The sequence below is a fragment of the Neolamprologus brichardi genome, chromosome 14 (genome assembly GCF_056152115.1).
Source record: "Neolamprologus brichardi isolate AB-2024 chromosome 14, ASM5615211v1, whole genome shotgun sequence".
NCBI classification, from domain to species: domain Eukaryota; kingdom Metazoa; phylum Chordata; class Actinopteri; order Cichliformes; family Cichlidae; genus Neolamprologus; species Neolamprologus brichardi.
The window spans coordinates 21,134,142-21,150,134 of record NC_142117.1 but is presented as its reverse complement, the minus strand read 5'-3'; the positions used below and the strand labels follow the sequence as shown (position 1 = coordinate 21,150,134).

Sequence of the window (15,993 nt, the reverse complement as noted above, 5' to 3'; positions counted from 1 at the left end):
ATATTTGTGCATCTGTAGATAAGAATTTGTGTGTGCATAAAAAAGATTTGTGTGTGTAAAAATATTTCCCCAATTACAAATTATTTTTGTTAAGGTCTGGTTACAGATGCAAAGCAAAAAATTGTTAGTTAAATTTGTGATTGTCATGACATTGACCATTCAGCTGAAAGGAAGAAAAATCGGGTCAAAATTCGTACTTGTAAGTTGAAACTTGAGTGCAGAGTTTCACACGTATTTTTTTTTTCTCCGTTTGCTTTGTATCTGTAACCAGACCTTAACAAGAATTAGTAACTTGTGTAAATATTGTTACACACACAAATCTTTTTTACGCACACACAAATTCTTATCTACCGATGCACAAATATACGCATTCTGATTTACAAAACTGATTTACAAGTACAAAATATTTATGACCACAATTTGAACCCATATTTTTTTTTCTTAAATCTAGCTTCATAGACAGTGTCACATCTGTGCCTGATTTTGAGGGTTCCATGATGTTAATTAACCTTTATATGTTTAGTGTTTCATGTCCTCTTAAAAGTTGGTGTCTTGCAAAATTTGGAGGTTTGTTTGTGTCTCTTTTTCATAATTTTCTCTCTTTTGTAGTTGTTACATATCTTAGTGGCCATTTGAAGCCGATGTGACTTAATGTTATTGTTTTACTTCGTTTTTGTCTCTTTTCAATCGCTTCCTTTCGCCTTTGCGCTCGTTATTTATGGTAGTTGTTTTTCTCCCTCTTTCGCCGCTGGTGTCGTCATGGAACCGAGCCAGTGATGTAGTGGGCGGGCCCTAATCGGCTTCTCTCTGATTGGCCCACCATTCAGTGCTTTTCTTCCTCGTCCACGAGCCCACCGAGAGCTGTCGGCTTTTATGCTGAAGCTGCTGTTCGTGCCTTATCGTCGCTGCACTCGCCGGTAAGTACTACAGGACAGTTCTAATGTTTTTAAGTATTTTTTTTCCTGCCTGGTGCTGTCTCTCGAGTTGTCGGCAGTTGAGCAGCGTTCAAATCAGCTGCACCGGGCAGATAAGAGCCCGCTTATTCTCAACGTACAGCCGTGATATATAGTCATTTTCATGACTATATGTCTGTCACTTTATATCAAAGTGACAGATACGAACCGTTTGGCCCAGTTTCAGTGTCTTCACGTTTGTTGTTGGTTATGCTGCCCTCAGTAGTGACCCTGTGGGTGACGCAATACGCGCAGAGCATGTCCATCCCGGGCCTCTCCTATGGTTTGTTTAAGCACACTGCTTTATGTAACGCATTTTGGCACACATCATCGGCTGGGAGGTGATCCCCGTCGATTGCACATAGGTATTTGAGTGAATAGATGCGTTTGCTGCTCCACTGGATGAAAGACATCCTTTCTATACAAGACTTAGTGCATTAGTGAAATCAGGCAGCCGCTGGCCAAAATCACAGACCTCACGTTGAATCAACAAATGCAGCACGGGACCCTGCTGATGACAATTCCCCCCCCAACACAGACACACACAGACAGACAGATGACTTCCCAGTGTGCATCTGCAGCAGTGAAATTTGTTTCACCAGTCTTTATCTTTTTAAAAAAATGTAATTTCCCAGCATGATGACAACACTGTCGCAGACAAAGGAGCTCTTCAGGAGAGCTGAAGCTGTCTGCTTTGATGTGGACAGCACAGTAATCAAGGAAGAAGGCATTGATGAACTCGCCAAATTCTGTGGTGTGGGGGATGCAGTCACTGAAATGTAGGTGGATTTATTTTTTTAATGGATTTGTTCTGGGTGTTTAGAACAAACAAAAATCTGTTACTTGGACGTTTCAGGACACGCAAAGCCATGGGTGGCTCAATGACCTTCAAAAAGGCCCTGACTGAGCGTCTTTCCATCATCCGATGTTCCAGAGAACAAGTCAACAAGCTGATAACAGACCACCCACCTCAGCTTACTCCAGGTGTCAGGTGAATTAATATAGAAATAACTGACCTCTTTAGGTAGATGTTGTCCTCCACATTATAATAATAACTTACATGAATGCATAATATATGAATGCATGGTTGAAAACTATTGCCAAAAACAAATAGGAGTCAGCTGAAAATGCAGAAAGCAAAACCTTCAGAGAGTGTGAATCACAAACTAGCTGTAATGTGTGCATACAAACACAAAATTTATCACACACACACAGACAGACACAGACCCTGTGAAACACAAAATTTATCACACACACAAGGCAGACACAGACCCTGTGAAATACTGCTGCTGACGTTTCTTCCTGAATCACAACGTTTCCGTCCAGCTGACCATTATCACGTCAGGTAAACAAACAAAATGTTTGCACCTGATGAAGTTCAGTTGGACGGAAATGTTGTGATTCAATAAAATAGTGGTAAACAAGTTGGTTCTGGAGTGCTGCCTTAAAAAAAACCGAACAAAATATATCTGCAGTTCTAGCGATGTGAACGACACTTGGGATCAAGCATAGAAACATCTGTCTGCTTCATCAAGTGAGCGCATGTACACTTCTGTGAGTTTGCAGTAGATTTTGTGCCACTGTAACTTTACTGCACACTCTCTTTTGGTTGCATTAGTAAGATATGCACATTTACATCCAAATGATCAGAGAAAACTTTGCCCTTCCAAAAGATTTTCAAACTTTAAACACATAACCTGCTCTGGACGTGGTCAATATGTTCAGCATAAGATGCTATGTTGATCTAGAGAAAGAGAGTCACCTTCCTGACACAGAAAACTCTGACTAGCCTAACCCATTAACCGCTCACCTCATAGTTTATCTCTCTGGCCTGACACTGAAAAATAATTGTCCTGTGCTTAAATGAACAACGTGGTGAATCAGGCCCTGAAATCTTGTATCCAACAAGAATGGAAAGGACTTTTGTCTGTCCACAATAATCACTACTGGTTAATCAGTCCTAATGGTCTACAATCAACTTGTGCTTGAGATCACATTTGGTCACATTTTCCAGGCAACAATCTGTGAACCGAGAGCTGGATAAGCTACCACGTTCTGGTTTTACTTTGTATCCATTTTATTTTTTGATTAGTTTTTACCTTATTAAGTCATGTGTTTGGTCATATTTGTATTGGATTTCACTGAGCCACATACCGTTCTCCTTATTTCAACAGTCTGTAATTTGTTTGTGTTCAACTCCTGTAACAAAGGAAAACAAAGGAAAAATTTCCCAGCATTGGGATAAATAAAGTGCATCTTGTGTTATTTCATTTTGCAGTAAAGTGGCAAAGCCGTGTCTCCTGGAGATTGTTCTTTCTTCTTCTACATTATTGCATTTTTGTAATTAAATTTTAGGAAACTTCACAGGGCAGCAGAATAACTCTCATTGCATGTGAATGTTAAAAAACATTTTCTTCTGAGTGTTGATGTTTTTCCATTTATCTTTGTCCAGGGAGCTCGTGGACCGTCTGCATGAGCTCAACATAAAGGTGTTCCTCATTTCAGGTGGCTTCCGCTGCATTGTTGAACACGTGGCCACTCAGCTAAGCATCCCTCTGAATCACGTTTACGCCAACCGGCTCAAATTCTACTTCAACGGTAAGAGCCAGCGACGGGCTGTTTGTGATGTTCTTCTGTTCTCACATGAGTGGAAGTCCAGGCTAAACCCTTTGAGTGGATCATTGAATATACACAGCAGACCCTTAGGTTTAATCTAAGTCAGGTCTTTTGTCTGGTTAAATTAAATTCAATAAAAATATCATCTTCCAGGAGAGTACGCTGGTTTTGATGAGAGTCAGCCCACAGCTGAGAGCGGAGGAAAGGGGAAGGTCATCAGCATGCTGAAGGAACAGTACGGCTATGAGACTGTAGTGATGATCGGAGATGGTGCCACTGATCTTGAGGCCTGCCCTCCAGCTGTGAGTGTCGCCGTTTGCTGGTGTAAAAAGCGATTACAGTGTGATTACAGTATTTCACCCTTTTATTTTGTCTTCAGAGCGCTTTCATTGGATTTGGCGGGAATGTCGTCAGGCCGCAGGTGAAGGAGAGGTCTTTGTGGTATGTGACGAGTTTTGGGGAGCTACTGAAAGAACTGGAGAAGATTTAAAGGTGCTCAAAGATTAGTTTATGATTTTTAACATGTTATACTTGCACCTAAGGGTGTGCCACTGGTAGATTTTACCAAGTGGACATTTTTCCTTAGACCTCGATAGATTTTTATATTAAATCAAATGTTTATACTAGTGGGAGCAATCGTAACTTTAATAGCTATGTTGCCCTTTTTTATACTACAAGGTACTAAAACACTACATGGAAGACAATCTTAAAAAGATTTTAGTGTTTTTGCAGTTTACATGAAAGCTTTTAGGTGGACTAGAACGACTCCTTTGTATTATGGCGCGTGCAATGAGAAGTGAAAGTATTTTTAATCGGGTTTCTGTTCTGTAAGAGCTGTAAGCAGACCTGTCAGTGACAGTGTAATGACTCAAGTCAGAAAAACACAGCATTAAAAGATGAGTGTCCACTTCGCTGTTTGAATGACTTTAATTTGTGTTCTTGTCCTTGTCTCTACATTGTTCCCTCTGAACAGAAACACCAGATCAACATGCTTCCTTTAACAATAAAAACCGTTACGGTATGAAGCAGCGTGACTGTGATCGCCTGCGTACCAAATTCACTCAGTCACTGATATGCAGAACACCTGTTTTCACTTAACTGATTTGTGCCTCGTTAAGATACGTTGGATAAAAATGGACTTTAAAACCAGGCATGCCGTCCTGAGAAAAAGAAAAACTGTGTAAGCCATAGTTACAAACACAGCACCACTAAACATTAATGTTACCAGGAAATGTAGGGACATCCACGAAAAGCAACCAAAAGGAGTAAAACAATGATTCATAATACACATCAAATATAAAATTATGGTATCTGCATTTTACACAAAGAAATATAGTTTCTATTCATACAAGGGCTCTCTTTTCAGTCTGAAATGGCATGGCTTTTACATCAAAGTTTCTCAGCACACTAAAAACATGATGTACTTTAAAGTTACATTAAATAAATAAATAGCTCCTGCAGCGAGCTTCAGCAGTACTATTTTTAATCTAGTTGTTCCCACACTTTAACGCCATACAGCTGCTCCTTTTAATTCCTTTCAAGTAACTTTGGTTGGCTCTAACCTTGGAAATAAAATCTCTCCATGGACCAGTTTTGATGTGGCACCACATTTCAGACAAACACATCTACACATTTTAACACTCCCTCCCAAACCTGAACTCACACAGAAAATACTGCGTGTCTTAAAAGTGGCGTGGAGCCTTTCAGTAACTATTTGAACTGCAGATAAATTTCAGAGACCCGACTTGATCCAAGCGACATCCTTCAGTAATAAAACAAAGACGTGAACAAAAAGAGAATGGACGTTGTTTGGCAGCACTGACAAAGATCGAACCCATGATGCTGATGTAACATTCAAAGGAGGTGCCGCTCGATGTCAGCTTCCAGCTGGCTTTTCATTTTACTGCAGCGGCGAAGCCTTTGTGGGAATCATGATCCTTGAGTCCATGTGCTGAATGAGTGGGACTGGGAAAAGATTAGTTTAAAAACCTTTTTTGAGGCTCAGAAAGTGACAAACTCAACAAAAAACTTTGTAAAGTTTTCAGTTGCACAGCTTTGAGTTTACAAAAAGACTTATTGTGCTCACCTGTGTAATACACCACCTCGTGCCAGCCTTCCTGCTGCCACACAGCGTTCCTCGTGTCTTCTCGGGACTGAAGGTCCTTGTAAGCTGTAATTAACAAATCACTGCATCATAATGCTGCAGTATAAGTACATGATTTTAAGTTGAGACTTAATCTGGTAACTTTGTAATGATCAAATTAATCACAGAAGACATTTTTAGGACACGTGCATCTGTAAAGACAAGCTAACAAATGTTTCCTCATGTTTCAGCTCCACTTTGCTCTCCACCAACTTTCAAGCTCCTGATGGCTCCACTTTTTTTTTTTTTTTACCTGTTAGTTGCTAAATTTTGCTTAATTTACGGAACAGCGATTGTGCGGGTTTGCTGAGAGGCAGTTTCAGCCACTGTAAACGTGCTCCTGTGCAGTCCTCCAAAATCTCAACCACATTTGTGCTTCTCCCAGGAATTGGAGAAAACCCAATCAAAGACAAAATACAGCATGAGAAGCACAGACTGTGGCTGCAGCAGAAACTTTCAATGCTTTGAACACTCAGTTTCACTTCAGCTCTTTGCTCTCCTTGATGGATGACTGACAGACCAACAACAGCACAAGCAGGAGTAAACAGACCAGTCATACCACATATTTTGTTTGCTTCCCCCATCTGTTAACAGACAAAGTCTTGCAGGTGGAGGGAGAGTCTGAAGCTGACAATATGCTGCCACCTCTGAACCATAATTTCCTTGTTAGGCTGTGGGGTTGTGCTGATGATGTCAGGGATAGATGGTGGTCAATTTTAAGGTGATTTTTATCTAATTTCCCTGCGGATTCATTGTTCTGCGATTAATAACAAATTCAATCTGCCAGGCCACGGTTTGTGTTCAGACCTCTGTGCACATTTAAGTTAATGTGTATGTGTGCAAATTGCGTTTGCTGTTCCATCATAATCATCATCCAATGGGAGAAAACAGGAGGCTGGATTTACAGAGATCCTAATGTTGTCTTGTCTCTGTGTGCTGAGGCAGAGTGAAGAAAGCAGGATAAACAGGTGAGATATTTTACACAGAAAATAACCCAAACTAGATCATGTAGAACTGTAGGTCAATTCAGTTCAACTTTATTTATATAGCACGATCTCAATGTCCTCCACACACAGCTGAGTTTTTCACCAACAAAAATGTCAGATGGGGAAAAGTTTTCCTTTGACTCAATCAGTAAATGTTGTATGTTAACAGGAAAGCACTTCTTCATGATGGAAATGAGAAAAACTAATGTAGGCTACCTGTTTCTCTTTCACCCATGCACATTTTTTGTGCATGTTTGGGCTAAGCACTCTAAGTTATGGAGGGTAGACAGCGATGCCTCGGGGTGGGCAACAGGACTATCAAGCAAATCGCCCCATCCCTAGTGTACAGAGGGCTGTCTCTCCCTCACAGCTGTATGCTCATTCTTGAGAACAGTGAGACCGTTTTAATAGATTTGTTGTAGTTTTGGTCCGCTTTGGTCTGAGTGACGTAAATTATGTGAGAGGTAAGCGCAAAGCTCTGACTTCACATCACAGCGAACCAAGTTTGCACACTCCCTTCAAGCAGACTTCAAAGCAGTTTTCACAGGAATGACTATTTGCTCGTGATTAAAGCTCTCTGGAGAGCTGGGTGTACTGCAAATTGGGATGATAATTACCTCAGTTAACATTGCACACATTTATCTATCAATTACACGCCTCAGGAGACAATCTCACATTGCCTGTTTTGACCAAACAGCCCCAAAATCCAAATATATTAACTCTATAATAACAAAGAAAAGCAGAAAATCTGGAACATGACATTTCTGGTATGTATATCCAAGATAAATTACTGTTAACTGTTGTTGATTTTCTGCGAAGCAACTAATGATTTCAACATTAGCGTAATTATCTAAAGTCAGCGTGGAAGTGTTTGAACGTACCCCAGAGGTGATGGACCATATAGAGGTTTCCAATCTGTGAGAAAAACCCTCCCACAGCTTCTCTGTTCTGCTGGCGGTATCGAACGGCTCTGGCCCTGCAGACAAAAGCACCATTGGTCACCGCACAGGCCAAAAAAAACACAAAGGCTTGATCTGGCTTAACACCAGACCACCACAAACACACACATGAAATATTTAACCAGCATTCAAAGGATTTCAACATCATCCCTGAATACCTCCTGATTAATTCACACAACTGGATTTTCCCAGCTAAAGCAGGATGGCAACCTGCTCCTTTAGCTGCTTCCAACATCACATCCGACCGCGAGACGTGACATCATCATGACTTACTGTACGCATGTTTATGAATCTAAAGACTGGCCAAGTCTTCGTGAAACGAGTGAGGAGAATGTTTTGAATCTATTACATTTCCCTCCCAAAGCAAACATAAACATATTCAAACCATAATCACTGTCTGGATAGAAAACTATGAAGCTCGAGTTTCATCAAACTGGTGAAATACGAAGCAGAAGTTTAAACCTTTAACCGCACAAATTATATTAAATAGCTTTACTGGCATTATCTGCAGGACTTTGGAGGTTTATTTTTTTTTAAAAAGGCTGGTTAAAGTGCGAATGAATACAAACATTAAGAACTTAAAAAAAAGCTGTCACAGTGTGGTTTTTTTTGCATTAAGGCTGATTTCCTAGCCATGATTACTGAAAAGCACAGGGAACAGGGGGAGATCAATCAATCATGTGTGCTTTTCTAGGAAAAGGCAAAGCATAAAGCTTCAAAGCAGAAAATCCTACATCCAACTTAAAAATTAAATAATACCTGTAATAATATTTACATATAAAACTGCACACAGGCTAAGTTTGCAGGATAATGACAACTTTTCTTCTGAATATGTAATCCCAACCACTAATAACAAAAAGAAATAAAACTCTATGGCCAGACAGAAGAAATTTATCTGGAAAGCAAAGGCTTGTGCAGAAAGCTCACATCCTCAATTTAATCCATCACAATCTTCGCTGCTGCACCTACTGATAAATGCTGATCTGCTGGCTCTGTGAGTCCACGCAGCGGCTCTTTCCAGGCTCACATTACTCAACTATTATATACACGTTTGTAGTGTACACACTGTTACACTAGCATTTGATTCTTGGCTTGAGGGAATGACAGCATAGCTTCAAATGTGGGGGCCTCTCTGTGGAATAGCTCTTATTAATGACAGTGTGATGAGGGAGCTTTCATGTAGCACAACTGTTCTGTAAGTACAGTTCAGTGAATCAAGTGAATTCAGACTGCCTTACCAGTAATTACCCCACTCGATCATGGTTCCTGGCTGCGAGAGAGAAAACACAATATTCTTTATTAGATTTAAACATATATATGTGTAATGGAGAACTTTCGAACTTCTTTCCAAAGTAAATATATTAATGTAAAAAAGAAAAAAAATTGCAAAGAGGTAACACAGGTATTTTGTCAATGCGAACAACTACACCCGAGAGAGCGTCTTCAATCATTCTCTGGTGCATAAGACAACAAACGCCCTGCTGTTTCAAAGATGCAATCTCAGCCCGTGATGAGGGGATAATAGCGAGCATTCATCACATGTCACAGAGGGGTGCTGGTCTAGAGACAGTTTGATTTTTTCAATTATAAAAAGCACGACTTAATCTGCGGTGGATGGTGTGGTTTCGATTAAGCGTTTCTGCACGTTAGTGATCATCCCATGATGGTTAGCACAACACTCGGGATGATCCTGAGTGTCGTGCTAACAGCTTGAGGGGAAAGAAGTAATTTAAGTCCACAGTAGGATGTCAGGATGGAGATCATCAGTTTTAAATGGGAAACATGAGGTAAGAAAAGGATGGATAGTTTACCAGCCAAGCCTGAGCTGCTGCAGTGAGATGTGGCAGCAGATAAACAATTGTGTTTTTACCAGAGAGTCTTTAAAGTCTGTCCATGGACAAAAGGTGTGATCCTGAAGAGTGAATACTATCTGTCACCTTTTTTTAAATAATAAATATAACCATGTAGATTTAGGGAAGCTCTTCTAGTTCTGTGAACTGCTGCACAATTTCCTTAAGTGTAAACTAGGGAGCAATCACTTGAATACAAACTGACAGACTTGCTTTAAAGTCTTAAAGTGTAATAAATGCAGAAAATGAGTAAAGAAAACCACCAGAATGAGACATTTGTTAAACTAGCAACTTGCTGATTTCATACACTGATAGTGCGTTTAGCTTTTAGGCATCATTGTTAAACTTGGTGTAAGAAATCCTCACTGAATACAGTTATCTGTTTCAGTGTTTCTGTTTCAGTTGCATTTATGTGGCCCATTTTGGAGCTGCAGAGCGCATTCTGGAAATCAGACTTTAACACACCGAGCCCAGTCCTGACGACGATACAGGCTGCAGCTCAACCACTCACCCTGAGCTGGTAGGTCCTGAGCTCGTATACGTTTGGTCCCGTTCGGGGTACTGGCTCGTTCCAGAAGCTGAACTCCAGGAGGAGCTGATTCCTGCGGGACAGCAGCATCTTTCCTCGCTCCTTCCTGTAGGCTGTGAATTCCTGGCAATGGACAGACATTAATCAATGAGCTTACTCGGACTTATAATCACCCGGGTAAAGCAAAGGGCCGTGCAGCAGTACCTTGTTCTGCCTGAGCTTGTTCATCACCTCAGTAAGAGCTGGGTATCCACCTCTGTAACGCCACAGATGCACTGGGGAGACAATTTGTCACAATTACAACATCACATCAAGTACAAACAGAAGGATCATCACGTAGCAGAGTAAAGATATCCAGATGTCCGGCTTTTAACGTCTGACATAACTACATCCATTTGTGGTTAGTGTAAATAAATACTGGGAGAGAAATTACTGTGGTGCAAACACTGCAACAAAAAAAATAAACACCTCCTGATCATTAGCTTGCAAGACAGCTAATGATCGATGCTGTACTTGCACGTGAATATGCGGTGTAACACGCATGCTGATTGCAAACTGTGCGGATCGCAGCGCTGTTATACCGCAGATGTCTGTGTGTGTTGATATTAGTAATCCTACCAGCCTGGTCTTGTTCTCCATACCAGGTATTCCAGGTTCCCACCAGCTCACAGGGGTAGTACTTATCAGCGTGGATGGAGGGCAACACATCCTCACTGTGGCAAACGAGAAGCCAAATAATTAAATGCAGTACGACCAGCGGTCCACGTGACATTTAATTTGAAACTGCATGTGTTGTGCTTAAAGTCCATGGGCTCCAAGTCATCTTAGGTATGAGCACGTCTGGTTTGTGGAGGACAGAAGTCATACCAGCCCATACATCATCATACAGGAATAGACTGGATTATTTTTACACGAAGTGTCCAGTCCTTGATCCTCCTCCCACTTATGGTAAAGCTTCCTCTGCACTAAAGGTTCACAACATCAAATGACAAAACACTCACCAGAGTTTGTTGTATGCATCCAGGCACTCTGGCTTGACGTTATGGACTGAAACAAAAGTTTAAATGAGAAAAAAAAAGTCTCATTACTAAAGGTCAAAATGTTGTTAATGTAATGCGGGGACCCTAAAGGCAACTTACACTGAATCTTATAGAGGTTACTCTCCTCATTTTTGGTCAGTAGGTTGGAGTGTGCATCTTTTCTGGGATCAACTTTCCTCACAAACAGTGACTTGAACCAGCTGTCCTCTCTATTTCTGCAGCTGGAAGTTGCAAACCCCCTGCAAACACAGGCCACCATGAAAAAGAAACACATGGACACTGCAACGACTTCGGAATGACTGACTTCCCAGTCTATATATACATGCACAGCCACGTAGTATCTGTTTTTAGGGGCTTTGGTGCGGTTGTTCAGTTGAAAATGTCAGACCCTCTGATGCACACGGTGATCAGTGCACCTGCATGCTATCTGTAAGTCATGCAATTTTTACAAGGTAGCAATATAAACTGTCAAATTGACCTTGAGCGTTTTAGATGCTTACTGTCAAACGCTGACAGAAACTATTGCTCTTTTGAGTTTCCCAACAGTGACAGAAGCGTTAGTCTTAAATATCACGTACTAAATAAACGCACATAAGCTGAAGCTCCTGGTTAAGTTCAAGCTGAAAGGCCACAGTGGGCTGGCTAGCAGTCACCGGGCTAGCTTTACCGGGCTACTCGTAGCCACCAATAGATCCCCACTGAAAACACTACACAGCTAACACAGGAAGCTACAGAGATGACTGTTGAATATTCACGATGAAGACTGCCCCACCTGCCCCACACCGCGAGCTGTCCGGCCGAGTGGGCCCCGCTTTTAGCCCGACCCAAACTACCGCTGACTCTCTGAAGGACTCCAGTCGCCATCTTCAACTGTGCTAATGCTCCGCGGAGCAGTGGCTTGTACCGCGCCTCACCACCAGGTGGCAGCAGAGCAGCACATCCACACATTCCCTCTATGTGTGTCTGCAGGGACCAGAACATGCTGGGCACAGAGCATACTGAGGAATGCAGAGGATACCCGGATCAACTAATTACAGACCTCTGGGTACAAATCTTTGAGAGGCTCCAGCAAACTTTGATTTTTCATAAAGATTTCGACATATGTGTGCAAAATGATTTCTAATCATTAAGGAGAGGACTGCGTCTCACTGAGAAATAAAAAAAAGACCATTATAACTTCCTTAGGTGTTAAAAGACTTAACAAATAAAAAAACAACAACATTCCTTTGGAAATAGTCAGGTACAAGGACTAGACTGAAAATGAGTGAAAACGCAGTCAATGTCCAAAAAACAAAACAAACAAAAAACCTGAAGAACTATTGCTCAAGACCACTTTAAAGATTACAGGAAAGTCTGGCTCCTTGCAAATAAAACATAAAGAAATTAGGAGTGTCTCAGGAGGAGTATTGTATCGGTGCTTCCAATTTTTATGCTGCATGGATGGGCCACCAAGTGTGGACCCCTGGGCTCTTGCCCAGAATGCCCATTGGATAATCTAGCCCACAGAGATATGAACTTGCAGACAGTAAACGTAAACTTATAAAGTTTTATATGGTAATAGTATTTATTGACAATGAGTATGTTTGCATGTACATTAGTATTTGACTTTTTCAATTTATGGGGTTATTGATTTACAGCTTTCTTTAGATTATACACTGATAGGAATATTGAGTGGTATTTAATTTATGCTGCGTTGTCAGATGCTGGTGAAGACTTAATTACTATGATACCATATTTTAATAGATTATGGTTTAAAATATGGTGGTTTCGATCATGTTGTGGTTATTATATTTATATATATTCCGTATGTTTGTGTATGTGGGATGCACCAACAAAGAACACTATCATTTTTATCGGTGTAATCAAGATGTCATTGTTTCTGAAATCACAATAAAGTGCTCAGATCAGAATCAGAATTTGTTTTATTCCCAAGTTTGTACATACATGAAGGATTTGTCACATTGTGAGTGCAAAAATAAAAGTGGTACAGAAATAGAATATGTGGTATTTACAATTATATAATATATACATATTAACAAAATATATAACAAAACATACACACGTACAGAGGTCCACGTGAAGTAGGTGTGATACAGATGTGCAGATCAGGTCATAACTGCTGTATGTGTGAACATCCTGACTTTGTGATAAGGCTAGTGTGCCTTTAAAAATATATCATATCTAGCAGTTTTGGTACATCCCATGTGTAACACCAAGACACTAAAACTGAAGACACTGAATTCAATTCAAACATCAATTCATTTTATTATATTTTAAAGACATTCTGAGGCATTTGAAGCAAAAGAGAATAAAACAAAATAAAAATTAGCTTGCTGTTAGCTATCCTGAATACTCAGGATAGTGCAAACACAGGTGTAGTTCATTTATTTGTTGGTAATTCATAAAGCTAATAAACCATAACTCTGGGGCTAAAAACAAATCTGAAAGCAGTCGTTATCTAGATGATCACCTGCACCAAGGTTCACTGTTGGTCCCATGCACTGACTGCTCACTGTGTGTCTGCTGTGGATCATAGCCAGCAGTAAAACTATCTTTTGTTGACAACCTCTGAAAAAAATTGGGCCCTCAGGTATATATGGGATCCATGGAGATCGTGATGGATGTGAATCCCTCTCTTCTGTAGGACCTAATATAGCCTTTAGTTTAACAGGTTCACCTATGTGAAAATCTTTCAGCAGCATCAGTGATGATAACACAAAAATGAATCTTTCTTTAAAATGCATTTTTGGTGGAATATCTAAAATACACAAATCACTGCCCAGCAAACTAAAACTGTTTGAGAGAGGAAAAAAAATCAGCATGTGGTGATGACATATGGCACAAAACATACAACATTTTCTGAACAGTTGTATTGATATTTGAGTTACTGTTGCCTTCCTATCAGCTTGTAATTCTCCTCTGACCTCTGGTATGGTATGAATCTGAAATACTCTGCCCAGCCCGTCTGGCACTGACAACCATGCCGCCTTCAAAGTAACTTAAATCGCTTTTCTTCCTCATTCTGATGCTCTGCTTGAATTTCAGCAGGTGATCTTGATGGTGCCTTCATGTCTAAATGCACTGGGTTGTAACCCCCAATTACATATCTGAATTAATAAGCAGTTGAACACATGTATCTAGCTATATGTTACCTAATTATTTGGATAGTAAAAGGTGTTTAAAAAAGGGTCTTATCATAATGATTACATACTTCACAAAACTTACTACACTTTCTGAACAGGTGGGGGCTCTACAGTCCAAGTCATAACCCACCAGCTACTACCCAGACCACTGTCCAGAGACAGATCAACAAAATCTGTCTGTAACTCTGCTGCACTCATCTATAAAATCAAAAGAGAATTGCATCTTTAGAATTTTAGGCATCCATCCTTTCACTGCTTTAACCATCTCCTCTCCACTTTCACCTTCAGATGAGTCAGAGTTGGACTCCAGCTGGAGGATGAAGCGCTATCTTCACACACATAGTGCACGATCATTTCCAGAGCCTCGTGTGCGCTGTAAAGTCTTGCCATCACCAAAATGACTGCCCCTGCACTACTGCTCACACTTCTAACCATGGCTGCAGTGCAGCTGCATGAACATCTTGAGCAAGAACCAGAATAAAGTCCAATTTTGTTTTGGTTCTTGCTGCAGAGATATCACACAAATACACTCATAAATATGTGCACACGCTCACACACCATTATCCAACATCAATAGCAGGAAACATTTGCCATATCAGCAGAAAACAGAAAAAAGGGTGACATTTTGGTGCATGCTTTGAATGGTTAAAAAATAGCGTCACCTGGTGGACAAATGTAAAAATTAAAAATCGAAGGCAAGCAGTCCAAAATAAAGTCTTAACTTAAAGGAATGCATGTGCGGATAAATGTGGGATCAAAAGATAAATTTTTAATTATTTTTTAATGGGTTTGTGTAGCTTAGTCATTTAAAGCTAATTTCAGGAACTAAGACAACAATTCTAAAATTAAAATATGAGCTATATTCATTCAGCACAGCCAAAATAGCATGAAAAAAACATAATGCCACAAAATATCCCCAGGATCATAAATACTAAATGTAAATATGTAGTTGACGAGGGACTGACTGATATTTTGTTTGTTGCAAGACCTTCAGGAAGACTGCGTCACAACTGCAGGAATTCAGAACAGTTGTGATTGATTTATTATTTGAAAGAGCGACTATATAGCTAACAAAGACCATATTGCTAAAGCCCACTTGGCTTTCGGAGAAAGACTACTTACCACCAGTGGAATTCAGAAACTATGGAGGGATTTGTTTTAAGTTCAAAGACATGAATCATGTGGGAGTGTTTTCCCCATGAAACATTTTTGAATAGCAAAGGGCAAAATATGGATATGTCTGGGAATTCAAAGACTGATTATATCCAGTTAAATTCTGTGCTTTTACTCTGGAAATTTGTCAAGGTGGTTGATTCTCACTTAATTTTCAGCTGGTGATTTTTTTTATTTGGTTGTTTATTTTAAATAAAAGGACTCCCCTCGCCTTTCATCACAAACATTAATGTGAATTAAAAATTAAAAGTGGGGCTTCACATCAGCGCAGTACAGCTCCCGTAATCTCAGTGTTAATCTGAATGGATGCGAAGTAGTTTCACAAAGGGCAAATTTTATTAATGGAAGAAGTGAGATCATCTCAGTTTTACTGCAGCTCTACATATACCACGATCCACTACACGTGTAGTAAAAGGTATTTTATGGGGTCTTATCACAATGTTGACTAAGAATTGATAAACTTTGATTTTTTTTGTTGTATTTCTATTAGAATATGCATATTTCTAATATATTTCCAAAATTTTTAAAGCACAAAATAAACTTGGTGTGCTTTCAGTGTTATAGTCATAAATGGTCCTAAGAGCGCAGCCTTTACTTTATT

General features: G+C 40.1%; 2 protein-coding genes across 2 annotated transcripts; one reads left to right on the top strand and one right to left on the bottom strand.

Annotated features, from left to right (window-relative positions):
- Positions 1 to 798: 798 nt before the first annotated feature.
- On the top strand, positions 799 to 4,485 carry psph (phosphoserine phosphatase). The gene is made up of 6 exons (XM_006795476.3): positions 799 to 917; positions 1,589 to 1,732; positions 1,810 to 1,944; positions 3,406 to 3,551; positions 3,723 to 3,871; positions 3,949 to 4,485. Exons 1-6 carry the CDS (start codon positions 874 to 876, stop codon positions 4,057 to 4,059), a joined length of 729 nt encoding a protein of 242 aa, XP_006795539.2. The 5' UTR covers positions 799 to 873; the 3' UTR covers positions 4,060 to 4,485.
- Positions 4,483 to 11,962, bottom strand: LOC102797551 (protein NipSnap homolog 2-like). The gene is made up of 10 exons (XM_006795477.3): positions 11,849 to 11,962; positions 11,176 to 11,315; positions 11,038 to 11,083; positions 10,655 to 10,749; positions 10,241 to 10,311; positions 10,019 to 10,159; positions 8,896 to 8,927; positions 7,580 to 7,674; positions 5,656 to 5,739; positions 4,483 to 5,534 (listed from the first exon to the last, which is right to left on the bottom strand). Exons 1-10 carry the CDS (start codon positions 11,938 to 11,940, stop codon positions 5,470 to 5,472), a joined length of 861 nt encoding a protein of 286 aa, XP_006795540.2. The 5' UTR covers positions 11,941 to 11,962; the 3' UTR covers positions 4,483 to 5,469.
- Between the last annotated feature and the right edge of the window lie 4,031 nt (positions 11,963 to 15,993).